Source organism: Scyliorhinus torazame, chromosome 6, assembly GCF_047496885.1.
Source record: "Scyliorhinus torazame isolate Kashiwa2021f chromosome 6, sScyTor2.1, whole genome shotgun sequence".
Taxonomy (NCBI): domain Eukaryota; kingdom Metazoa; phylum Chordata; class Chondrichthyes; order Carcharhiniformes; family Scyliorhinidae; genus Scyliorhinus; species Scyliorhinus torazame.
Window position 1 is genome coordinate 186,933,888 of NC_092712.1, and position 27,694 is coordinate 186,961,581.

A 27,694-nucleotide genomic window follows, 5' to 3' on the forward strand; every position below is an offset into this window, starting at 1 on the left:
CACTGGCTAAGCTGCTTCAAAGCTTACCTCGGATCCTCCACCGACGACGTCACTGACCTCCAAAAGCTTCAAATACTCAACGCATGGGTGAGCCTGCAAGTTTTCCTTGTTATCAGAGACACCCTCTCGTATACGGAGGCGATAATGCTGCTTAAGGGACAGTATGTAAAGGCAGTAAACGAGGTGTACGCCAGGCACCTCCTTGCCACGGGATGACAAGGTCCCGGAGAATCACAAGCCGAATTCCTGCGTGCCTTGCGGGTACTCGTCCGGAACTGTGCTTGCCAGACATTATCGGCTGTCCAACACATGGAGATGTTGATCAGGAAAGCCCATGTCGTGGGCATTAAATCCAATTCCATCCGCCAGTGCTTCCTAGAAAGGGGTACACTCGGCCTCCCAGAGACCGTGCAGCTCTCAAACCCGCTGGAAGTGGCTTTCCAGAACATGGAGGCCTACACCTCCGACCACGCGGCACCCTCGTGGACGTCGTGGGCGTCGCCATCACCCGACTCGAGTGTGGCGCAAGCCTGTGCCGCGCAGCAGCCCGCCAACGCCGGAAGCCCGAAATGCTACTTTTGCGGCCAGGGTAAGCACCCCAGACAACGCTGCCCTGCACGGAACACGATTTGCAAGGGTGTGGGAGGAAGGGCCACTTCGCCAAAGTCTGCCAGGCCCGACCTGTCCCCAAAGTTCCTAGGCCCAGCAGTGCTGCCTGTTGTCTGTCGGGACCGCCCCCATCTGCCGCACCACCCACCATGTGCGACCCGTGGGCGCCACCATCTTCGCTGCCACCTGCCATGTGCGACCCGTGGGGGCCGCCATCTTCGATACCACCCGCCGCCCATAGGGGCCGCCATCTTTGACTCCACCTTCGATGCCACACGCGACCCATGGGGGCCGCCATTTTGGAAGTTTGCCTCCATCACACTCGACCAGTCTCAACCTCATCATCTCACGAAATCCACGATGACCGTCCGGATCAACGGGCACGAGGCGGCCTGCCTCTTCGACTCCGGGAGGACAGACAGCTTTATCCACCCAGATATGGTAAGGCGCTGCTCCCTCCCAATTTTACCCGCGACCCAGAAAATCTCCCTGGCTTCCGGATCACATTCCGTAGAAATCCGGGGGTACTGTGTCGCGACCCTTTCGGTACAAGGCGTAGAGTACACTAACTTTAAACTCTACATCCTCCCCCATCTCTTTGCTGCCCTATTACTGGGGCTCAACTTTGTGTCCTCCAAAGCCTTACCTTAAAGTTCGGTGGACCACTGCCCCCCCACCCCAAACATCTGTAGTCTCGTGACCCTGAAGGTCGCCCCACCCTAGCTCTTCACTAATCTCACCCCGGACTGTAAGCCCGTTGTCACTAGGAGCAGACGATAGTGCCCGGGACAGGACCTTTATCAGGTCGTAGGTCCAGCGACCCCTACGAGAGGGGATCATTGAGGCTAGTACCAGCCCCTGGAGAGCCCAAGTGGTGGTTGTCAAGACTGGGGAGAAGCACCGGATGGTCATCGACTACAGTCAGACGATCAACCGGTACACGCAGCTCGATGCGTACCCCCTCCCCCGCATATCTGATATGGTCAATCAGATTGCGCAGTATCGAGTCTTCTCCACAGTTGACTTGAAGTCCGCGTACCACCAGCTCCCTATCCGCCCGGAGGACCGCCAATACACTGCCTTCGAGGCAGATGGCCGCCTCTACCACTTCCTCAGGATTCCCTTCGGCGTCACCAATGGGGTCTTGGTCTTCCAGCGGGAAATGGACCGAATGGTTGACCAGTACGGGCTGCGGGCCACGTTCCCATACCTAGATAACATCACCATCTGCGGCCATGACCAGCAGGACCATGACGCAAACCTCCGGCATTTCCTCCACACCGCTAAGTTCCTTAACCTCACATACAATAAGGAGAAGATGCGTTTTCCGCACAACCCGCCTAGCCATCCTTGGCTACGTTGTGGAAAACTGAGTCGTAGTGCCCGACCCCGACCGCAATCGTTCCCCTCCCCCACTGCCCCAAGGCCCTGAAGTGATGCCTGGGGTTCTTCTCTTGTTATGCCCAATGGGTCCCCAATTATGCGGTCAAGGCCCATCCACTCATTAAATCCACCATTTTTCCCCCGACTGCTGAAGCCCGCCTGGCCTTCAACCGCATCAAGGCAGATATTGCCAAAGCCGCGATGCACGCTGTGGACGAGTCCATTCCGTTCCAGGTGGAGAGCGACGCGTCGGACTTTGCCCTGGCCGCTACCCTCAACCAAGCGGGCAGGCCCGTGGCTTTCTTCTCCCGTAACCTCCATGCCTCCAAAATTCGACACTCCTCCGTCGAAAAGGAAGCCTAAGCCATTGCAGAAGCTGTGCGACATTGGAGACATTACCTGGCCGGCAGGCGATTCACTCGCCTCACTGACCAATGGTCGGTTGCCTTCATGTTTAATAATACACAGCGGGGCAAAATCAAGAATGACAAGATTCTGAGGTGGATTCTCCACCTACAACTATGATATCTTGTAGCGACCTGGGAAGCTCAATGAGCCCCCAGACGCCCTATCCCGCAGAACATGTGCCAGCGCACAAGTAGACCGATTTCGGGCCCTCCACAATGACCTCGGTCACCCGGGGGTCACCCGTTTTTTCCATTTTATCAAGGCTCGCAACCTGCCTTACTCCATCGAGGAGGTCAGGAACATGACCAGGGACTGCCAGGTCTGCGCGGAGTGCAAACCGCACTTCTATCGGCCCGACAGAGCACACCTCGTGAAGGCCTCCCGCCCCTTTGAGCGCCTCAGCATCGACTTCAAAGGACCCCTCCCCTCCACTGACTGTAACGTGTACTTCCTCAACGTTGTTGACGAGTACTCACGATTCCCCTTTGCCATCCCATGCCCTGACATGACTTCTGCCACCGTCATCAAGGCCCTGCACAGTCTCTTCACCTTGTTCGGTTTCCCCACCTACATCCATTACGATCGGGGTTCCTCCTTCATGAGCGACAAAGTTGCGTCAGTTCCTGCTTAGCAAGGGCATCGCCTCAAGTAGGACGACCAGCTACAACCCCCGGGGAAATGGACAGGTGGAGAGGGAGAACGCGACGGTCTGGAAGGCTGTCCTTCTGGCCCTACGGTCTAGAGGTCTCCCAGTCTCCCGCTGGCAGGAGGTCCTTCCCGATGCGCTCCACTCCATCTGGTTGCTCCTGTACACTGCCACCAATGAGACCCCTCACAAACGTATGTTTGCCTTCCCTAGGGAGTCCACCTCAGGGGTCTCGCTCCCGTCCTGGCTGACAGTCCCAGGGCCCGTCCTCCTCCGGAAGCATGCGAGGAGTCATAAATCGGCTCCCCCTCGTTGAGAAGGTCCTGCTCCTCCATGCCAACCCACAATATGTGCCTACGTGGCACATCATGACGGGCGGCAGGGCACAGTCCAGGATTAGGCACCTGCAGGTTCCGCAGCGACCATCACCACCATCCCCGAGCCTACACCGTCTCCCTCCACCACTACCCGGCTACTTCAAGATTTGGCACCCGCAGGCCCACCGGCGTCCATCCACCACCCCCGCCCCTACACCACCCTCCCTTCCACCGACTGAACTATTGGGCGAAGAAGACAACATGCTCCCGGACGCGCAGCTCTCGACACCAGTGCACACACCACAGCCGGGACTGAGGCGATCTTGGCGGAAGGTCAAAGCCCCTGACAGACTCGACCTTTAAGTCTACTTCACCCTCGCTGGATTCTTTTTTTTTTTTTAAACAGGGGGTGAATGTGGTAAACCACTTTTAGTGTATTATATGTATTGTGTTAAACTGTTACTGTACTACATGTATTGTGGTAAACCACTGCCTGATGGCTCCGCCTCACCTCGGGCTCGGTATAAAGGTGGCTGACCTCCGGCCCTGTCCCAGTTCGGGATCAGTGACCAGGAGGCTTTCTGTTTAGCTTATTAAAGCCACAGTTATGTTCACTACTCGTCTTGTGTTAATTGACGGCACATCACTTGGTGAGATTACACTTGTTCAAGTTCTGGCCTCTATACTGCAGAAAGGAAGATTGAAGCAAAAGAAAAAATACAGAACATTTTCAAGGATGTCACCAGATTTAGGAAAGGTGTTAATTTGAAGTTAACCTGTCAGCAGGAAACTGAGAGAATCATATTAGCAGCCAGTTTTATACATTGCTCAATTTATTTTATTTTAGATTGAAATCAGAGGACTATTGGGTAGGAGCACGAAACTTGGAGCCAATTTGTTTCCATCACTTCCTGCTGGGTGGGTTAGGTTAAAATGATTCTGTGCAATAATCAGAAAATACGTTACAGGTTATGGTTCTTTCCTCTGGGTGGGAAAAAAAACTAACAGAAGATCAGCAGCGATATTTAAAACATAATGATTACTGTTTGCACTGGTTTGATCAGAGATCTTCATGAAGCCTGGAATTTGGAAGTCACGATATTTGGGCAGGCAACGACCCTCAGGAGCGAAAGTGGGAGTGAGGGAGTGAACCGCCAATCAAAATTGGGTGCAAGGCATACAAATTTTTACCCCAACAGCTTTGTAAGTCAAGCCACTAGAAAAGATGTGATCAAGTCTGTAATGCCTGTGATCATCATTTCAGTCTCTTGCACTATTAAAAGCAATAAAAAGAAGTCCCATCATCGGAGTACATAGCAGAGGGAATCTTTGGTTGAGAAATTTCCATCCCCACTCTCAGCGTCACAGCGCTTGGATAAGGACCTCTACCATGTCTGACTTATTTCACATGCCTCTTGCCCCTCTCTCCCAGAAGGTGCCTTTTTCTTCTACCCCACCAATACGGTTAGCTGAAACAAGAAAGGATATGGCTCATATTTCATTGAATTGCAACAAGTGCTGGATTTATTCAGGACTTCATATTCACACGAGTATCATGGATTTAAGGGTAATTGGAGAGAGGAGTTGGTCACCATCTGTATACTTGAGGCAAGTTATATTTCTGAGAAAAAATATTCTTTAATCAAGTTGTACAAAAGTCTGCATCTGATTTTGATCAATCGCATTACAGCAAATATCTATGTCAAAGCCTTCATTGCTAATAAGTTGCATCATGTACTAATAACATAACAGCATTTTTTCATGAATGCGTATGTCAATATCTCAATTCCGAAGAAATCAAATCCAGAGTCCTGCTTGTAATTGTCAACTTGCATCTTATGAGGCAATTCAGCAAAATACTAACTTTCAAGGTTTTAACAAAAATAGGTGTTAAACAACGCCCCAGAACGTAAAACTCTTTTTTGGGGTAGGGGGTGGGAAAAGAGAAGGATAGGAGATGGGGGGAGGGGGGGGAAAGAGAGAGAGAGAGGGGGGAAATCACCAATTCACAATACAAATAACAGCATAACTGAAACTGAAAAACAATTTAACAAAATTATCAAAATCCATCACCTGCTTATGAAGTTTCAAATTAATTCAATTCAGCATTCCTCATCAGAACAATTTAAAAAAAAACTAGGCCTTTGTATTCTCAAACTTCTGCACTACATAATTGATCCTCTCATTGTAGCAATGTAGACAGCTTGATGCCATAATTCCTTATATCCAGAAAAACTGATAGGAAACTGCTACAAACAACATCCGAAAAGGACTTTTACCTGCTCAGTTATCCGCATGTGAAAGTCATGGAAGTCACTGTAGCGGCGATAGGTCTTCCACACATCCTCACTACCATCTGGGTTTCTTCTCCGAACAGTGATTGCATATAGTGCATACGTCTTGCCATGGTCATTACACACTCCTGCCACAGGATATGGTTCATAGTCAGCATGGACTAGTCACAATGAAAAAGAGAGGAGAGGAAAATGGGAAACAAACACGGATGAAAATGGGACAGGAACATATCAAGTGAGGAAAAGCAAAGAAAGCAATAGTGTGAAGGTAACTAGAATGGCAAATGAATGAGAGAGTAAATGGTTTCCATGCCTCTTTATTATTTCCCTATTACCCCAATTTGGTTCTCATTCTTTTACGGAGAAGTAAACATAAAAAAGTTTAAACTGTGAAGATGGTGTTGCACTGCTTTCACGCACAATCTTTTCACCTCCTGATCTTAGGTTGGAAAATAAATGTTTTGGGCCAAATTTATCCTAGTCAGCTGGAAATGTCTTATGTTGAGCATAGCTAGTATTAGTCTAACTTCTATATATATATATATTATATATATATATATATATATATATATATATATATATATGGGCCTGCAACAGAATACTGCCTCTAATCAAATGTAAAAATGTTTAATTAGTCAAAAGTGGCTACAGGATAGCAGGTGGGAGAAGTGGAAGAATTCACCATGGCATGAAGAGATTTGGACTAAGGACAGGATTAAGTAAAAGTTTGCTTTTATGTACGATATTGAACTTGAGATAGCATAATACTAAGATTAAATGTCTAAAATTTTTTAAAAGGCCAAATTCCCAGGACATGCTTATATTAATAAATAAATATTAAGTTTCAGTTTTACTTCTTAGTGCACAGATATTGAAATGTGACAAGTACTTATTTTCTTAAAGTAAGTATGATGCCATGTAAAACACATTTAAGGATTTTGTTATTTAATTTTTTAGAAAAAGTTAATATAGTTTTTTCAATGTGAACAGTAATTGAATGAAGAGATACAAGATTGAACAGTACAGTAAAATAAAGTCACCAGAGTCCCAGATGCCCAAAGGCAGCTTTCTCCTTTGAGGGGGAGAGCTGACAGGTAGCGATTTAACAGAGGGTCACCACACCTCAGGTGAGGGGCAAGGTTGAGAAAGTGGGCCTTCATGAATAATCTCCGTTGCGTGGGTGCATTTGTGTAATGTGCAGATACAAGTAGGGATCTTTAAATTCTTCAGAATTTTATATACACTGACACTAAAAAATCTAGACAACTCTGCACAGCATTTTCTAACATTGAATACTGTACATCTTTTTAATGCAAAATACAGCATTCGCTTTCTGACAATTGTCAGAAAAATTACTATTTAAAAAGATTAAAGTACAAAAACCAATTGAAGATAAAAGTAGATTGGCCTCACAGAAAAGCTAAACAAATTAGAAGATGCACAGACGGGCATGAAAAACCAGATGAAAAATGAACAGAAATGTGAACGTACAAAGCAAGGGGATGATAATTAGAAACAGAGAGAACTGTCCAATTCAATTAATACCACATTAAGCTGAACTGATCATCTGGAACAGAACGTATTAGGTGGAGCAATCAAATTCCTGCACAAATCAAGCCTGCTTTTTTTAAGCCACCTATTACAATTCATTGCACATGGAAAGAAAGCTTTTCTATTAAAATTACACATTTCCGACTGCTAAATAGGGGGCAAGGATTTACAAAGAATCAACTTGTGGCTCCAGAAGTATTTTTTTTTTTTTTATTACAAATTTAGAGTACCCAATTATTTTTTTTCCCAATTGCCAATCCACCTAACCTACACATCTTTGGGTTGTGGGGGTGAAATCCACGCAGACACGGGGAGAAACTTTTATTCCCAGCCCACCCTATCCTTTTCCATAGCCATCCTATTCTAACTGTATTATGGTCATTATTTCCAAAATGCTCGCCGAGTGAGACATCTTCAACCTGCCTGGACTCCTTTCCGAATATTAAATCCAGGATTGCCCCCTTCCCCTGTTGGGCTCTCTGTGAACTGATTAAAAAGATTTTACTGGATGCAATTTAAGAATATTTCTTCCCCCCCCCCTACCTAGTTGACGTAGCTGTTCTGTGAACACACATAGCTTCACTGCTAGTTAGCACAGCTTCCTCACAGCGGCAGGAACCCAGGTTCGATTCCAACCCGGAGTGACTCTGGGAGTTTCTACATCGTCCCTGTGTCAGTGTGGGTTTCCCAGGGACGCTCCGGTTTCCTCCCACAGTCCAACGATTGGCAGGTTAGATGGATTGGCCATGCTAAATTGCAGGAATAGGACAGGGGGTTGAGCAGAGGTAGAGTGGTCTTTCAAAGGGTTGGTGCAGACTCTGCACTGTAGGGATTCTATGATTCACGTATGCAACTAATGCTTTTGCTTTATTTGTGATATTTCTGAAATAATTGTGACTCGGTTATGTGCGTATTGCACAAATCAACATTGTCCAGAGGTAATGCTTCCACTCAAACTGACATTTGTATTATCACTTACCAGTGTCACTAATAGATACTAGCAATTGCAAAGTCTCTTCAGAGCTGGCATTTGAAAGATCATCTAGAGACTGAGGAAGGAAAGCATATTTTACTAATTTTATATAACACATTCAATGTAATAAAATGCACCAAAGCTCTTCACAGGTGCATTACAAATTAAAAGTTGACACCGAACCACATAAGGTGGCTAAACGTTTGGTCAAATGGGGAGTTTTAAGCAAAGTTGCAAAGGAGGAAAGCGAGGTGGAGAGATTTAGTAAGGGAATACCAGAGAGTATGGCCTAGGAAGCTAAACACTCCACCGATGGTCGAGCAATTACAATACTGGATGCTCAAAAAAACAGAATTAGATTAGCAACTATCTTGGAGGATTGTGGGGCTGGAGGAAATTGAGGTAGGGAGGGGAGAGGTCATGGAAGAATTTAAAAACAAGGAGAACAAGGGGAGTCAGCTTAGGTCAGCCTAACAGGATTGATGGGTCAATGGGACTTGTTGTGATTAAGAACATTAACCAAGTTTTAGATGTCATGTTTACAGTGGGGAGAATGCAGTAGACCATCCAGAGTGTTTACGAATAGTTAAGTCTAGAGCTAACAAAAGCATTGATGAACTGAGGCAGGGTGAAGTCGAGCAATATTATGGAAATAGAAATAGGTCTTGGTGATGGGATATGTGGTGAGAAGTTCATTGTAGGTCAAATGTGAAATTAGCCTGGTTTAGGCTCAACAGTAGCGAGGGAAAAGGATGGAATTGGTACCTAGGGAACAAAGACACCAGCTTCGGTCTTCTCAATATTTACTCAGGAGGATATTTCTTCTCATCTAGTACTGGATGTTGGGCAAGCAGTCTGACAATTTCACAACAATAGAGTCATCAAGGGAGATGGAGGAGAGGTAGAGCTGGGAGAGGAAGTACAGAAAAATGCCAAGTTCAGGCCTGGAGAGGGGTAATGGAGGGCACTTCAGAGGAGGTTTGGCCCAGCGGGCCAGGGAGGGAGGAAAGTGGCAGAAACAGTTGATTGGATGGTCTCAATCTTAGACACAAAGAAGTCCATGAGCTCCTTGTACTTATCATTGGGCGTGATGATGGAGGAGACTGAGGGAGAGGGGTTCAGCAATAAAGTATCTATAAAAAAAGAATCCAGGGGCTATCTGCCTTCACGATGATTGTGGAATAGTGAGCCGCTTTAGTATTCAAGACAGAACCTGATGGTGCTTTATGTGGCCCAGCCACAATGCATCGGCTTGCTAAATCAGTTGTCTATCATATTTGTTTCAAGTCTGTATCCCTCAGACTTAAGGGACACAGCTAGGATAGCATAGTGCAATGGTTCCTCACTGGAAAACAATAATTAATCTATGCTTCCTGTGCCATGAATATCATTTTGAAAAGTTTCAGTTTAATTTTATTATCTCCATAATTACACAGTAAATATCAATGACTTATAAAACACAAACTTTGAGAACATCTGCTAAGAGGTAAAGGATACCTAAATGGGTAAAATTACAGAAACATACTGACACTACATGTAACTTTTGACTATTCATAGCTTGAGCTGTTTTATATCACAATGACACAAGGGAACTGAATAATTTAGCAGGCATCCTTCCAGACATGGAACTGAGCCAAAAACAAGCTAATCTATAGATATTAAAACACCTGCACAAGCACTGTGAATCCAGGAAACAAGGAAGAAGTTTTGCATAGAAACGAGACGCAAAAAACGTTGTGACTTAGCTTTGGGATCGGCAAATGGAAATTTGTTTATTTCAACATTATAAGCAGTCATTTATTTGGCGATTTATCAGTAAATGACTGATTATTTAACAGATGTGGGATGGTTTAGCACAGGGCTAAATAGCTGACTTTTAAAGCAGACCAAGGCAGGCAACAGCGCGGGTTCAATTCCCGTAGCAGCCCCCCCGAACAGGCGCCGGAATGTGGCGACTAGGGGCTTTTCACAGTAACTTCATTTGAAGCTTACTTGTGACAATAAGCGATTTTCATTTCATTTCTGTAGTACTTACCGAATTTAAACTACCAGTTGGAGAGCCATTGAAAGACTCTGGGAAGGGAAAACAAAAATCAGCACAGAATGTGAAAAATGTTTTGCGAAATAATACTGAAATATAATAGGTTATGTACTTATAAATTACGAAGTAAAATTAAACATCAAGAAAAATTGCCAAGTTATGGCAAATTGCCAACATCCAATGCTACAATACCCAAAGGATTCCTAGTAAAACAAACGTATGCACCTGCATCCAGCCAAGAACAGGGCAGTTGTGCACTAGAGAGTAGTTAGTTGATCTGTGATTTTGGGTTCATAATTTCAAATTATACTGTCTACTTTCACACTGGCATTTAAATGATGATGCAAGACAGTTCTCTGAAAGCAATTTCCTTTCTTATTTTCCTTTATATCTGAATGTATAGATGTGAGACTAGGTTTGCCAAGAAATTGCATGCCCAATTAACTTCCTTTTATTTATATTTCTGAAGCAGTGAGTGTTTCAAAAATCTTTTGGTTTTAGCAAATTATTAAATTTTATGCTGGATTTCAAAATCAACACAATGTTGTCCTTTCTGCACAGGAACCTTGCACACAAATGAGACACAGCAACCAGTGGAAAAAAATATTCAAAGGGTAACAATAACAGTTTATAACTTAATAAGTTTTCAACATGGGTAATAACCCATGTCCACAAACAGGTATTTAATATAAAATGTAAAATGTCATAAAAATGCATGGAGCTATTCAATGACAATTGAGTAACATTGCTTGTGGGTACAGAAGAGATGACAGTTGTCGAGACATTCTGCTGTAAGATGCCTGGAGGTGCAGGTCACATGATTCTGCTAGAAGAAACCAAGATCACTGAATTTTCCGAGTTTGGTAACCGACCCATAGCAATGGCAAACAAAACAATAATTCCATTTTCAATGTTTTGGTGTGGTTACTTTCAGAATTAAATAAAAAAGCTAAGAAATCATGGGTTGGATTCTCCGATCCCTGATGCTGAAATCGCGTTCGGCGACGGGACGGAGAATGACAACAAAATCAGGGGCAGCGCCACTTTCGTGATACTCCGCCCACTGAAAAGCCTCCTAGAGTACGCCGCATGCTGTATCCATGGTCTGAGGCCATTGCCTGAGGCCCGCCCCGCGATGCTCCGCCCCCGACCGGCCAAGTTCCCGACGCCGTAGGACTCTCATGGTCTCACCCGTCAGGAACTCAGCGTAGCGGCTGCTGACTCAGTCCAGCGCCGTCACAGTCGGGGGAAGGCCGATCCGCGGGAAGGGGGGGGGCTTTATTCGGGGCTAGCGAGCCGGCTGAAGGGGGGGGGGCTATTCTTGTGGTCCGGGCACACTGCCTGGCTGCTAACACCCCCGCCCCCCGCGAGCAGGGAATCGGTGGCTGTTTTGCGCCAGTTTTCCTGGTGTAAAACACCACCGTTTTCACACCAGCCTGGTGACCTCGTCTCCCAAGCGGAGAATCCAGCCCCATATCTTTATATGGCCCAAGTCTTCAATATTGAATTACTGAAGTCACCATGTTTATTCCAGATTAAATGTATGAATTCATTTAACTTTAATTCAAGAAAAATAAAATTTAGATTAAGAGTACAGAATATCAATATTATCCAGAAATATATCAGAAAGTGTTGCACTATAAAAGTAGCGATAAGCCAGCGCAAGATGTGCCAGTTCACATGAAAACAGTGCACTCTTGAAGCACAAGGCAATGGAAATTCCCTGCAAAACTGTTCTTCTACCACTAGATGTAGGTAGAAAGCTTTGAAAAGTACCCACCATGGCACTAACTTACAAACTTTGCAATTTGCCATATTATGTCTTACCCCACTAGTTTGATGGACATTTAAAACGTATTTTGAATCTGTTTAAAATTCCTTAGATCTCAAGTCTGGCATATGTTGAAGTTAAGCTAAATCTTATAGCCATTACAAACACTGGGCATATTCAAATGAGTATTAAAATGAGTATTTCAATAGAAACCAAAATTTATAGTAAATTAGATAATCAATGCCACCTCAATTTCTAGATTTAAAAAGCTCTGTAGTACAAATTGACAGCCTGCAGATCTTATTCCAAACAATTGAACAAGTGATGGAATGATAGACACCATTTTAGCTCATTTTATCTTCCATCCATTTCCTCACATTTGTCTTGTACACCGCCAATTCAAAAAAAGACTGTGAAATTTTGGCTATGAATATTTCTACAGCTATTACTCTTAGAATGCTTTTACGTCCACTTGCATTATACCAAAGATACAACCCCTTGAAGCTCAAATTTCTACTTCTAAAGATATTAATTTGTAATGGTGCAATTGGGATTCTTTTGTATGCACTGAACATTCAGTGTAACCCCAGTTCTTCAAATAAGCATTTTTCAGCAGTGGCTACTCACAGTTTCACCGTGAATAATCTATGGATTTGCACCAAAAGCTGATTTTATCACAACTGAATATTGATTTGGGTACTGTATTACCAGCTCTTGTATGCAGATTTCATTCATACATTGAATATATTTAAGTAGTAACATTTAGACAAGCAATACAGTGGTAATAACATTTTCATGATTAAATGTAAATATAACATCTGCCATTTTCAATCAGTTACTTCTCATCAACCTTTTATTATTAAAAGTGCTCCAACTATAAACATGGAAACAAGGGATTAAAGACAATGCACAACTGCAGTCAGTTATAAAAAAAAATATCCTTTGTAAAATTTATTAGGGTCGCCTTTGTGGGATGTAAACCTGATTCAAGATATTCTAAAGTACAAATGTTACGAAAGGCAAAAGGATAAGCCTGGAAACTACAGGCCACGTTAGCTTAATGACAGTGATGGGAGAAACATTTACAGACAATAATCCAGGACAAAATTAATTGGCATTTGGAAAATATGGATTAACAAATGATCCAGATTTGGATCTACAGGACCTAATTTTACTGCACAACTTTGAAATTGAGGAGGACAGTAATATACTTCAGGAGGATGTAAAGTTTAAAACTACACATTCCAGACAAATGGACCAATCAGCAGTCCATTCCAACAGACTTGTGCTGTAAATAAGCACTACTTTCTTTGGTGCCTCAAACACATACATCAAGGTAAAGGTTTGAGGTCTATATCTGCATGTGCCTTGCTGCAAATTAGATGGCCTGGAATTTCCATTCAGGTTTGAATATTTACAATCTGAAGGCCACCATATAGAATGGTAAAAACGTTTCAGTAGATAATTATGTATTTAGAACCAAGCTGATGTACTGACAAGTTGCTACAGAATAAATCCATATTATGTGCATGGAGTATTCACATACCCAAGTCACCATCATCTGAGCCTCTGATACTTGGATCTTTCAACATGTCCAACTCAGCTAACATCCGCACATAAAGCGGGTTCTGCCTGAAAGAGGGGTAGAATTGCTCATCCTTCAGCATAATTTCATAGACCTTTATAAAAATGCAAACAAACATTAGTTTTCCAAGATACAACACTTCCTACATTTGTACAAAAATGTCAATACTTTGATTTAACAAGATGCTACTATTGTGCAGTAAACATAATAATTTTGTATCTACGATCCATTACTATGCCATGTTCCAGAGAGCCATGTCACTGTGAGAAAGTGTGAATGGGCAAACATTTAGCACCCTGAAGGTATCCAAAATAAAACCTATTCCATCTTTCTGGTGTTCTTGGCAATTAGCTCAGAGTACAACGTGTCTGCAACTGTAGTCGGTGGGTAGAGCGAATGAAAAGAAATACACTCACATATGGATTACAGAAACTCCATTTTATATTTATCATCAAAGTTTGTCAGTTTCGACAGAAAGATATTTGGTAGGAGTATCCAGATCACCAGAAGAGGAGGTAACGACCAATACTATTAAAGAATGAGAATGATGCAGCATTGTTGACAATGTCCCATATTTTGCAAGTATCGCTTATCCTTTGTAACTATCTCAGCCTGGATCTATTATTCGGGAATGAGAGCACACCTGGTACACATTCCGGATATTAGTCTGCTGCACGACTGTGCTCTCAACCTCGTGTGATTTTTAGTCAGATTGAAGCCTCCATTCTGCTTGTGAAATTCACCAACATTTTTGGTGACTCTTCATTTACCTGTGAGTATTACATGTGCTCCTTGAACCCAGCAGTCAAAGAAGATAATCCCCGATTTGTATATCTCTGTAATATGCTCCATATTGGAATGCATCGGCTACTCCTGAGCCTTGGATGTAGAAAATAGAGGCAAAGACAACAAGCACGTGACATTATGTATCCCTGGACAATTTTCCAACCCCACCTATCGCTGAAAAATTGACAAAAAAAATCTAGGCCCTCTTTTTTGTAATGACGTGGAGATGCCGGCGTTGGACTGGGGTGAGCACAGTAAGAGGTTTTACAACACCAGGTTAAAGTCCAACAGGTTTGTTTCAATGTCACTAGCTTTCGGAGCGCTGCTCCTTCCTCAGGTGAATGAAGAGGTATGTTCCAGAAACATATATATAGACAGATTCAAAGATGCCAGACAATGCTTGGAATGCGAGCATTAGCAGGTGATTAAATCTTTACAGATCCAGAGATGGGATAACCCCAGGTTAAAGAGGTGTGAATTGTGTCAAGCCAGGACAGTTGGTAGGACTTCGCAGGCCAGATGGTGGGGGATGAATGTAATGCGACATGAATCCCAGGTCCCGGTTGAGGCCGCACTCGTGTGTGCGGAACTTGGCTATAAGATTCTGTAAAAATCTGGAAAGATTTAATCACCTGCTAATGTTCGCATTCCAAGCATTGTATGGCATCTTTGAATCTGTCTATATATGTGTTTCTGGAACATACCTCTTCATTCACCTGAGGAAGGAGCAGCGCTCCGAAAGCTAGTGACATCGAAACAAACCTGTTGGACTTTAACCTGGTGTTGTAAAACTTCTTACTCTTTTTTGTAGTAATTGCATAACATGGACATTTTGTGAAACCTTATGTGGTATTTTAATCTCCCTCAGTTTTCAGATGAAATATAATCAAAACGTGGACTTTATTAGCACCGAGGGTGGGCAAACAGCATCAGTTTGAGGCTTAGCTAATTAACAGTAAAACCTAATTTTTCATCCAGCCTTATTGAACTCACGTTTGACAAGTAGAAAGCCAACCTTTGGAGACCCACAGGAACAGTCCTTAGTACTAAAGTCACTTGATTGGGAGTATTGAATCATAGAATCCCTACAGGACAGAAGGAAGCCATTTGGCCTATCGAGTCTGCATCGACCCTCTGAAAAAGCACCCGACCCAGGCCCAATACCCCGCTCTCTCCCCGTAACCCCGTTACCCCCCTAACTGTTGGACATTAAGGGCAATTTATCATGGCCAAACCATCTAACCTGCACATCTTTGGACTGAGGGAGGAAACCGGAGCACCCGGAGGAAGACAATGCAGACATGGGGAGAACATGCAAACTCCACAATCACCCAAGGCCAGAATTGAACCTGGGTCCCTCGCGCTGTGAGGCAGCAGTGCTAACCACTGTGTCACCATACTGCAGGTGATTATGAGCGAGTCCAGATCCAAGGTTTCTTTATAGAGCATAGGGGAAGCAGAATTTCCCTGTGCAGTCTGGGAAAACACTCATACTCTGCAAGGCCACAAGGAAATCTAAAGAAATTACCTCACTGAGCCTCTTCTAGCCTTCAATACAGCTAAAATTTTGTGGTCCAGTCTATACATTAAAAGCAACACTCCACTATTTTCTGATATGACCGTGTAAACGGCAGGTTAAAATGCAATCTCACAGGACGACGGCAGGACAGTGGAAGTTACTGCTCTTTGAACAGCCCTCTTCCCTTCAGAACTTGGTTTCTGAAGGCCAGAGTAGTGTGGAATTAAAATACTCCTTATTTTTCATTGATGCATTTGAAATTTTAATTCTGGATTAGCTGCAGTTCCAAGGTTGCCCAAACCCAGATTTAAAAAGTAATGACACATGATTAGACCATTTAGCCTTTCAACTCTGTTCCGCCATTTACTAAGACCATGGCTGATCTGCGAGTTAATTCCATACAATTGTCTTTGGCTTATGTCCCTTGGATTTTTGTTAACCAAATGTATGATAAATCTCAGATTTAAAATGAACAATTAACCTAGAATCAATAGTCATTTTCAGAAGGGTGTTTCCTAACTTCATGTGTTGAACAATCTGGCTCTATTTTTTAAGACTATGCAACCTCCACTCCAAGTCCTGGATTCCCCAATCAGTGGAAATAGTTTCACAATCTACCCCATCAGTTCTCCTAATATCTTAAACTTTCAAATTACCCCCAACATAAATTCCAGGGAATACAACCCCAATTTATGTAGTTTTGCCTCGTAATATAATCATTACAATCCAGGTGTCATTCTGATAAGTCTGCACTGCACCATCTCCAAGGCCAACATGTCTTGCCTAAGGTGTGGTGCCCAGAATTCCAAAGGCATGGTGCCCAGAATTCCCAAGGTGCGGTGCCCAGAATTCCTAAGCTGTGGTGCCCAGAATTCCCAAGCTGTGGTGCCCAGAATTCCCACAGCGTGGCCAAACCAAGAGTCTAAATCTCGAGGTAGAAATTGTACTAAAGTTATGGAAAGGTCAGTATTCTATTAGCCTTTTTGATTATTTTGTCGTCTTGGCAATGACATTTTAATGATCCATGTGCATGGACCCCCCCCCCCCCCAATTTTCTTGGACCTCGACGTCTCTAGCTTTTCACAATTTACTAAGTACTTAATCTATTTTTTGGGGGCAGAAAGTGCTTGAACTTATATTTGCCTGCACTGAATTGCATTTGGCAGTTTTGCCTATTTGTTCAATTTATTAATGTATCTTTGTGATTTTATGCATCCATCTATACTGCTTATTGCTGTTATGATTTGTGAAAAATGTGAACATATTTAGTAATGGCAACAGAATGTTCAACTCTAAGAGAACCTAGAACTTGATACAATTTCAACTGATAGTATGGCCAACATTTAGTGAGCTAGCTTGATAGAGGAACTTCTAAAAATGTAAAATTGATTGAATCTTTGCTGTTCTCAATAATGGAGCAGTGCTGAAATTGGTAATGGAAAATCCATTTTCCGGAATGCCCCAATTTTCTCGCATCGGTATACTTAGACCCGAGAAAGATGGATGGCAATGAATAAATTATAAGCCTTTCTTCAAACCTACTTTTCTTTGAATATCATCAAATATTTCTGGTGTGGGATCCTCGTAATTTAATTTTTCTGCCAATTTAGCAACCAAATTATCATCCACATGGACTCTTGGAGATGCCTGGTAAAGAAAAAAAACAATCGTGTTGGTAATTCAACAATTTTACACCAAATTCATATGAACCACCACTTAGTTTGTTTCTGCCATTCGCATCAATAACATTTAAAGTTTTCAAACATGCGATTGAAGCAAATTTGTGTCAGTTACTCAAAATAACATTTCTTTTTTGAACAAGATACTCGTCCAAATTAACCTCTCACCCTGGGAAATTTCACTGAATGGAGGAAGAAATATATCACCTGTCACTCCATGATGGATTGTGGGATGGTATCCTGAAGCCTTGATACATTTGTTTCTTTCATGCGAATCTCAGATGCAGAAACTAGTCAAGACAGTCCCAGGCATCCAATAAGCAAAACATCTATGATGTTAAAAATTAATGTTCCAATATATTAAATACGATGATGAAACTAAAAGATGCATGGTGCTTAGAGATTAGGTGAACAGTGCTGTATATAACTTGACTTGAGTTACCATTTTCTTGCGTATGATGCACAGAAAAGGTAAATTTGGCAAATCATTCAACTCTAACTATATTTTATGATGCACGTACATGCATGAGTTGGCCAATTTACAGGTGGGATAATCAGGAAGGAGCCAGTTCTGTATCCATCTTACCACCTCACCTCTGATCCCATGTGACTTCACCTTTTATACGTCTGCCATGAGGCACCTAGTCAAAGGCTTTACTGAAGTCCATGTAAACAACATCCACCACCCTCTCCTCATCAATCATCTTTGTCACCTCCTCAATAAAACTCGTTCAAGTTAGTGAGGCACGGCCTCCCCTTCACAAAACCATGCAGTCTATCGCTTATGAGTCCATTTGTTTCCAAATGGGTATAAATCCTGTCCCTGAGAATTTCCTCCAATAATTTACCTACAACCGACATGAGGCTCACCGGCCTATAGTTTCCAGGATTATCCCTGCTACCTTTCTTAAACAGATTTGAGAAAAGGACGCACTTTGGGACAAATTTCAGGAACTAAGTCATCTAGTAACACTAAATAGCTGAGGCAGAAAATTTCAGAGTACCCATAGAAAAGGTTGAACGTTATCATATCTGGAGCACGAGCCCAATTCAAGTAGTGACCACAATAAGAAAAAGGAGCCAATTCAGTACATTCATCCCATTCCACCATTTCTAGTATTGCTAAATGTTGCTCTCTTTCATTGGCTCGGAATATGGCGGTCAATATGGTCGCCTTCCTTAATTCTAATTACGTTTGCTCAAGAGTCGCGAGGCATCTTTCGATACCGCCACAAGGTTCAAACCGAATACTGATCAAAGACTCGAAACATCAGTTAGTTAGTTCAAAGTCAAATGCTTATTTATTTACACACACAGTTAAATATACTCATGCACGAAACTCTACAGACTAAACGATCACTACTGCTAAAACCTATACTTAGCTTCGGGCGCCCACTCAGTCAGAGGAACAATGGGCGTTGTTCGGTTCGGAGGCTGCTGAGGTGGAACTGATACGGGATAACAGCTAAGGTCGTCTGTCTGGTAGCGTGCGTTGACCTTGGATTTGCTTCTGGTGCAGCTGTTGGGCAGGTCTCTCCTTGGTGAGAGCCGGGTCCAAGAGAACGATTCTCTCTTGGGGGCTCCTTCTTATACCCAAAGGGGCTTCGCGCTCTTTTGGGCGGGCCTTGAACCTGGCCCCAATCAATTGGGCCGTTTCTTGATCATTCATATTGATCTCGTCCAATAAAGGGGTGGGTGCCCTGATGGCTGGGCGTGTCCTAGGTGGCCGTTGGCCTGCTTTGTTCCGGTCTCCTCTGGCGCCGGGGTGTCTGCCTTAGTATCGGTTACTCAAATGTTACTCTTTTGTTCCCGGAGATGGGCCATTAGTATGCTAATGGGCCTGCATTTTTGGTCTTGTCTGGGGGCTGCGGCTCCAATATGCAGACAAACCCTGAACCTGCTTGTTTTGTCAGTATTGTCCATTTTCCCTGCAATCGTTGCCAAAGTGTCCATTTCGTAATCGGGAAGTGGCCATCCCAGATGGCTACACTAGATGTCTTCTACTCTTCTTTTTAAAATGAAAAGATGCTTCTTAATTTCATTCCTAACTGACCTAGCTTCAATTACTTTAACTTCTTCTTCTAAGTTTCCCCAGTGGAGAAAATATTTCTCCGTATCAACACTACAGCATTCATTAATTATGGTAAATACCCCTTAATTAGATCACTATTGAAGCTTCCAAACAGAAGGGAATACAAGACAAGTTTATCCAAACACCCAAGTCCCGTTATCACTAGTATCTGCATTGTATTCCCACCAAGATCAACTTGCTTCTTTGCTGATAATTGGTAACAAAAACTAAACATAGTCTCAAATAATATGTGGCTCGGAGTACCTGCATGGGCTGCAGACATGCCTTTCTCTTGTGGGTTCTGTGGAACGCTGATTATTTCAGTTCTGCTCAGACCCATTACCACAGCTCTTTTCTGTTACATTGATTGGTACCACTTCATGTTTTTGCCTGGACCTGAAAAATTCCTAGTTTCTCCACCTCGCTCGCATCGATTCTGATGATGCCACCTTCGAAGATGGCACTTCTGACATGACTGACTTTTTCCTTAACCGTTGATCACCGCACCTCCTTTGGTTGACATGGAACTCAACCAGACTCAAACTAATTTCCTTCACCTCTGCCTCACCCCTTTCCCTCCCTCACAGAACCAAGTTAGGATCCCACTTTTCCTTACTCTTCACTCCACCAGCCTCCGTATTCAAAGGATCAGCCACCTTTTTCTGCAAACCTCAACCTGATGCCACCACAAAACACATTTTGCCTTATCTCTCTTCTCTTCCCCCCCCCCCCCCTCGCCCTGGCCCCATCAGCATCAAAAGGGGACCACTCCCTGTAACACCCTGGTCCATTCCTCCATCATGCCCAACTCACCATCCCCTTCCCTTGCAATTGCAAAAGGTGCAACACCTGTCCCTTTACTAATTTTTGGATCCCAAGGCATTTGAAAATAAGAAGAGAAAGTGGAGTTACGGAAAAAATCAGCTGAATTCTCTACTCCTGCTCCTATTTCTTATGTTCATGTCTTGGAAAAAAGAAACTCACTCAATTTCATTATTGTTTTTGCGGAATTAAGATAATCTAGTTCACTTTACTTGAAGGTTAGTAAGTGCCAAGTCTCATGAAAGTGATTTCTGCATATTCGTCAACTGTAGAACATTTTTTTTCAGCTTTTGTTTGCAGCATTATGAATTTGGAGAATATGGGTAGTGTCATGAGAATGTCGCTTTAAGAAATGTTTGGCTGCTCATGTTACTGCAGTGATGTCAGAGTGTGGGTGGAGCTGAGCTCTGGCTCTACTTTTTATTTTCACTTTGAGAAAAGTTTGGATGTGTCTGTGGTTTTTTTGGTTTCGTTTTTCAGTGTTGACCTGAAGCAAGGCAAAGCAGGTATACTGTTGTTCTCTCTGCCATGAAAAGACTATCTCTTGATCATTTGGTGAATTCAGAATTATAACTGTTTTCAGTAGTGAATTTAAACCTGATGTGCTTCTGTTAAAAGGTGTTTCTTTTGTCTTCTGGATGTTGTTTGGGAATTTATTAAGGATTACTCAGTGTTGTATTCTTTGGGGGTTGTATTTGAATTAATGGTTGCCAAGATGTTCACTGTATGTTTTAAAAAGGTTAACTTGAATTCATGGAATAAACATTGTTTTGCTTTAAAAAATACTTTTCCATTTCTGCTGTACCACACCTGTAGAGTGGGCCTTGTGCTCCCCATACCACAATCTATTAAAAGTTGTGGGTCAGGTGCACTCCATGATACACTTTGGGGTTCTCTAAGCCCTGGCCCATAACAGTAGCCATGATGTGGAGATGGGTGAGCACAGTCGGAAGACTTACAACATTAGGTTAAAGTCCAACAGGTTAATTTGGAATCACTAGCTTTCGATTGAGTTCCCTGTCAACCAAAGGAGGTGGGGTGAGTCACCTGATGAAGGAGATACGCTCCGAAAGCTAGTGATTCCAAATAAACCTGTTGGACTTTAACCTTGTGTTGTAAGACTTCTTACAATTCGAAGAACAATCAAGATTATTTTGGTCATCACACAGAATAGCTGAAGTAAAAAGCAACATTTCAGATCAGTGGAGATTTTCAAAACAACTAATTGATGCAAAAATGTTTCTATTTTTTCACTGACAACTATTAACCTTGCTAAAAACTAAAAACAGTAGTCAGCATCAATATATTTACATACTGCACATAATGGTGCTGAAATGTGCACTCAAGCAAGCAGCAAATCAAATCTGAAGAGCATGTTTTTTTTTTAGGCTTTAGCCATTTCCCCTAAAGAGGTAGTTTTGGTTTCAAGTTTAACTTGATGTTTTTAAAATCCCCATTAATGATCCACCCTGTATTAATCTGTTGCCTCACATATGTCTTTGAACAAAGTAATTAGGCTCTAGCAAATGACACTAGAAAGTAAGATAGTTGCCAAAGTAATGAGATTCACCGGAGTCACTCATCTGGGGGAGGAGGTGAGCCATAAAAACTGATGAAGTATTACTGCCTTTTTGCTTCACTAATTCCAAAGATTCAACAGCAAGGCAACATTTCTTTATACACTAGTGATGTAATTGTGCTCCGACAGCGAAAGGAAAAGTGCTAATCCCTAAGCAACTGCTGAATGCCATCTCTGTAAACTGATTAACAAATGCTGGATACACAACCAAATTATGATAGCTCATGAAAAGGTGACGATCACTTTGGAGGTGTCTACCCTTTTGGGTTTTTCGAGAGCTAATTTGACAGTCCAAACTGCTAGCCTAATTAAAGTTAAAAGTTACGGTTACCACTTCGATTAACTGGGAAGGACCACTAACATCCTGTAGAACTAAAGGCCAAGAAAGCATTTAATACACAAGTTAATATTTTGATCTTACATTTCAATAGGTACCATATGCTTATAAACCCTCCAGTAAATAGAGTTGAACTACATGAATTAAATTATTTAATATATGCATTCTGCCTTTACCAACGTATTGCACAGCACAGAAGGAAGACATTTAGGCCTACAAACAGCAATTAATTAAACAATAAAATAATCTGCATGCTGTTTTCCAGGGTTGTTGGTTCAGTAATAAATATTAGTCAACCATTCAGGAGGACTTCACTGCTGTGAGATACTTGAAATCTGGCTCAGCAAGCAGTTTAAAATCTTAAGCAAAAGACCAAATCGAAATACTGCCTAGTGTTTGGCTAGATTATGTTTTCAAGTTTCAGGAAGAGTTTCAAAGCCCTTCTGATTTTGTGCAACAAATAAATGTACAATGATAGAAAGAGAATACGGAGCACTTAACAGAATGGTCCTTAACACATCCAGGACGAACAGATCGCCGTCCTGGAAAAGGAAATATCAGTTGCTCACGATGCATGGGAGTCTGAAAAGAAAGATCGAGGATCAGGAAAACCGATCGAGGCACCAAAACCTAATGATTGTGGGCCTGCCAGAGGGGATCGAAGGCAGGAACCCCACAGACTATGTGGCTCAAATGCCAGAGAATCTGGTGGCAAGGGATAGCTTCCCGAGCCCACCGGTCGCTTCGCCCAAAAGCCAAAGCTGGAAAACAACCAAAGGCGATGGTCGCTAAAATGCACCAGTACCAGGACCGGGAAAGAAGCCACCGCTGAGCAAGGCAAACAAAAAACGAAATTGGAAGATCACCAGATCATGATCTACCAGGACATTGGGGCTGACCTGGCCAAGCACCGGGCAGAGTTCAACAGGGTGAAAACAGCCCTGTACAAGAGGGGCGTGAAAGTTTGGGATGCTGTACCCAGCCAAACTCTGGGTCACATTCCAGGGCCGGGAGCACTTCTTCACGGCCCCTGCGGAGGAGGACAAATTTGTCCTGGAGAACGGGGTGGAGAAACGGCGGCAGGAACAGCGATGAGAAGATCATCCGAAGAGAAATTATTTATTTACTAAATCAATTTACCAACTTGATGAACACTTTGCACGGCACTGCATTGCCTCGTTCTGAGGATGGGAGGTGAAATAGTGGAAGGAAAGAAAAAGGGCAGCAGAGGGCAGGTAGGGAGTACAGAGAGTGGGCGAAGGGTGGATACATAACCAACACCGCACGAGCAGGGAAGCTAGCACCAGGAAGCATGAAGGAAAGAGCGAGCGCCTGGCAAAGGAGGAGGTAAGTACAGCAACAGGGATACGACTGGGGGAAGAAACAGAGGGAAGGGAACATGGGGGGAATGGGGGGAGAGAAAATACCATAGGAGGAACATAGGGACAAAGATAGCAAGGGCATCAGGCTGGCTACAACAGGCCACACATGGCGACTTGGTGACATAAAGGCACTGCATGCAAACAACTTTGGGGGGGTCCCTGAACAAAGTGAAACCCCAGAGTGCAGGGGCCCTACCTCATGGAGAGAACGGTGACTGTGGCCATTTTGGACAGCCCCTCTAACAAAGGGAAACCCCGGAGTGCAGAGGCGCATTCACCAGATAAGTATGGTTGATACCGCAGGAAAGGGGGGAAAGAGAGAGACAGAAATCCTCCATCAGGATAGTCATCTGGAACGTTAGGGCACTTTACTGCCCAGTGAAAAGATCCAGAGTATTCGCCCACCTGAAAAGTATGAAATCCGACAGTCTTCCTCCAAGAGACGCATCTGAGGGAGAAGGACCGTGTGCGAGTAAGGAAGGGCTGGGTGGGACAGACCTACCATTCCTGCTACGGGACGAGGGCCAGAGGGTAGCCATGCAGTTCAATAAGAGGATGGTGTTTACTGTGACGAAGGCAGTTACGGACCCAGGGGGACAGTACATTATGGTCAGCGGTGTCTTGGACGGGGCATCGGGAGTCCTGGTCAACGTGTACACGCCTAACTGGGACGACATGGAGTTTATAAAGAAGAACATGGCGGAAATCCCCAATGTCAACACACATGACTTATCATTGGGGGGTGAAATGAGAGAGGAGAGGAGACGTTAATTGTGTTCAGGATCCATGCACAGAAAGGTTGAATCCCAAAACAGGGAATACTTCCAACATGCCAAAAGAACCGGTTTGCAGCCGACAGCCAGTAAGCCTGAGGGAGCTGAAAACCACGACACACCAACGAATGCCAATTAAGTTGGGGGGGGGGGGGGGGGGGGAAGAGAGAACATAGAAGCATGGAGCCCAAGCAGGCTCAGCAAATAACAAAATACACGGCGTCACACAACAAACAGGAACAAGATATAGGAGCTGAAGAGGGAATGCCAGACAACTGAAAGGGGATGGGGGTCAGGAAGAAAAGGGGGAGAGGAAGGTTGGGGACCCGGCTGGAAATAAACATCTGCTGGAGAACGCAAAACAAAAAGCCACAACCAATGTAAATAACAAAAGACATTTGTATGTGATGTGTATATATATATTTTCTTTTTTTTTTCTTTTCCTTTTCTGTTGTTTTTAATGTATGTTCATTATTGCCTTTGTTTTGTATAACAAAAAAAAAACCTTAATAAAAACATTTATACAAAAGAAACAGAACGGTATAAGTTTACCTTTTCTGACAAATACTGATCATAAACACCTACAGCTGCTGCACGCAGTAATCCTTTGGTTTGATTGCTCAGTCTTTTTCCATCCTTTTGGACAGTTCGTAAAACATCCAGCTGCTGCTGTGCAGTGACTCTGTATCCTTCCACAGTTAACCAGAAGAAGAGATGTGCCTGTCCCCCTGTCTGCTGCATATAATCTGCAACCAAGAAGATATCTATCTTTTAATGGTCAGCAACAACTTGGTTTAATTCCATAATTTGACCCCATTAAATAATTTAACTCAAATGTTTTTAGGGTGCATCTAATAATATCAATTTCATAAGTTAGTCAAAAATGAAAAATTACCGTTCGTAAGACTAATACTTCCAGCAAAATAGATGATTCTTGCAATAGGTCCAAGTCTGGCAGTTTTAAGCATGCCGATACAATGACTCAATTTGGTGAAGAAGTTGATATTAATTCATGATCCTGAAAATAAATCACAGCTAATGGGTGGAATTCTCCGTCGGCAGGATTCTCCGCTTCGCTGGCAGCGGATTCACGCCCGCGGATTTCCTGACGGCGTGGGGGTGGCCACAATGGGAAACCCCATTGGCCGGCTGCCGGGACGGAGGGACCCGCTGCCGGCAGTGGAGTGCCGCGCCATAAAACAGGTCTGGCGGGACGGAGAATCCTGCCCAATATATATTTACAAAGATTTAATGAATATAGTTTTACACGTCCTTCAAACGCTTAAAAGCATTTCACTGGCAAATTAATTTGATCCAAAATGTAACCACTATTTTGTAGACAAGTATGCTAACTAAATTGCATTTGGCATATTCTCAAAACAGCAATGAGATGAAGTAATGGAATCTGTAAGTGTAGAAAGAGGAAGAATGACCTGACTTTGGAAAAAGGGGTACCCACCCAGTCAGCAGCAAAGCCCTGGCATCAGTATCGGCTACCACATACATTGCAGCCTCTTTGTGGAGGACACCGGTCAAAGTTGACCCCTGCACTACCAGTACAGAATGGCTACATGCAGGCAGCATCCCTGTGTTGCCATGACGGACAAATAGGCTGTTACCAACAAAAGTATGACGTGCATGAAAATGTAAATTTATACGGCTGCAGGAGAAGTGAACGCACAAGGCACAAGAAAGCGCAAGAACTGGAGACAGTGTCCTGCATGTGGTGATCCTCACACCAATGGAAGAGGCAGTGGAGCTGAGAGGAATGGAAGCAGGCAAGACAACTATGGATAGTGAATTGGGTGAGGAATCCAGAGAGAATGAGTGGCTTAATGAATGGCACCAGCAAAATACACCGTGCTCATTTGCCCACCACTGGTCACATAGCGCTCATCGAGATCTAGGTGATGCGTAGTCAAGGTCACGTTGGAATGTGTGATGCCCTCTCTTTATTCATCTCTCGCTTGCAGGTCGCTTACAACAACAGGCAGCTGCAGAGCTTACAGGACAGCCCTCCACCTCAAAGGGTGTAGCATCGCATCATTCCTTCGACCCTTCCACTAATGCACATACTCTAACATTGGTGGGTACTCGCATGCAGATCGCAAAGTGGTCACAATCTGGCAAGCATGTCACAGATGTGCCTAAGCAGCAGACACAACTGTAACTTTCGTGGGCACTAGCAAAGTGTTCACACATTCCCTCTTCAGGATGAATCTAAGGGTTTATTTCTTATCCAGGACCCCTGGCGTCCACTCAGTCATCAGATCCTACTGTGCGGCATTACTAAAGTGAAGGGGCCTTCTCCCTAGGTTGCTGAGATATACATCCAGTGTTGAGAACGGATTTTCTGTTAGGCATGATTGAAATTCACTTTGGGTGGCAGGGATGTGCTGAGCGGGCGCAGGAAAGTTGGCTTTCCTCCTGGAACTTTGGAATTCGGCACTTTTAGACCGCAAATAGGCCACTAAGCCTGCAACCACCCCCCCAGCCTCCTCCAAGATCACCATAGGTACAGAGAGATACCTATGAATAATTCAAAAAGCAGAAGAGACGGTAAAATTAGCATGGGTCTAGAGAGGCGGCTGGAATGCTGTGTGCCGGGGGTAGTCGTGAAAGATCGGACGGGCCTCAACAAGGGCAGACAGCTAACAGCAAACTTCAGGCACCTGCTGAACACGATGATGACCCCATCAGGGGAGAGAACACCGGAGGTGACAATCTCCCTGGACACAGAAGGCCTTTGACAGAGTGAAATTGAAGTACCTCATAGAGGTACTGGAACGGTTTGGGTTTGGGCCAGTGTTCACCTCGTGGGTGAAACTGCTGTACAGCACTCCCATGGCGAGCGCATGAACAAACACCACCATCTCTGGATACTTCCGGCTGCACAGAAGCAGGGATGGCCCCACTACTGTTTGCTCTGGCAATCGAGCCATTGGTGATCACCCTCAGAGTGATGAAGGGGTGGAGCGGTGTCGAAAGGGGAGACAGAGAGCCTAGAATCTCACTCTATGCTGATGACCTGCCCCTCTACATCCCAAACCCCCTGGCCAGCATGGAAGGGATAATTAAACTCATGAGTTCGGAGCCGTCTCAGGTTACAAACTTAATCTGAGTAAGTGCGAAATCTTCCGTGAATCCGCAGGGGAGGAGCAGAGCTGG

General features: G+C 43.8%; 1 protein-coding gene across 5 annotated transcripts in view; it reads right to left on the bottom strand.

Annotated features, from left to right (window-relative positions):
• The window catches only part of snx13 (sorting nexin 13), a 235,407-nt gene that overhangs the window by 41,321 nt on the left and 166,392 nt on the right, over positions 1 to 27,694 (bottom strand). For 4 of the 5 annotated variants that reach the window (XM_072509178.1, XM_072509181.1, XM_072509180.1 and 1 more), the window contains exons 13-18: positions 25,079 to 25,272; positions 17,426 to 17,530; positions 13,540 to 13,672; positions 10,217 to 10,254; positions 8,188 to 8,257; positions 5,643 to 5,818 (exon numbers count right to left, since the gene is read on the bottom strand). In XM_072509178.1, coding sequence (XP_072365279.1) covers positions 5,643 to 5,818; positions 8,188 to 8,257; positions 10,217 to 10,254; positions 13,540 to 13,672; positions 17,426 to 17,530; positions 25,079 to 25,272 — 716 coding nt within the window. The remainder of the gene's footprint in view (positions 1 to 5,642; positions 5,819 to 8,187; positions 8,258 to 10,216; positions 10,255 to 13,539; positions 13,673 to 17,425; positions 17,531 to 25,078; positions 25,273 to 27,694) is intronic. The other variant, XM_072509179.1, reaches the window with a different exon arrangement.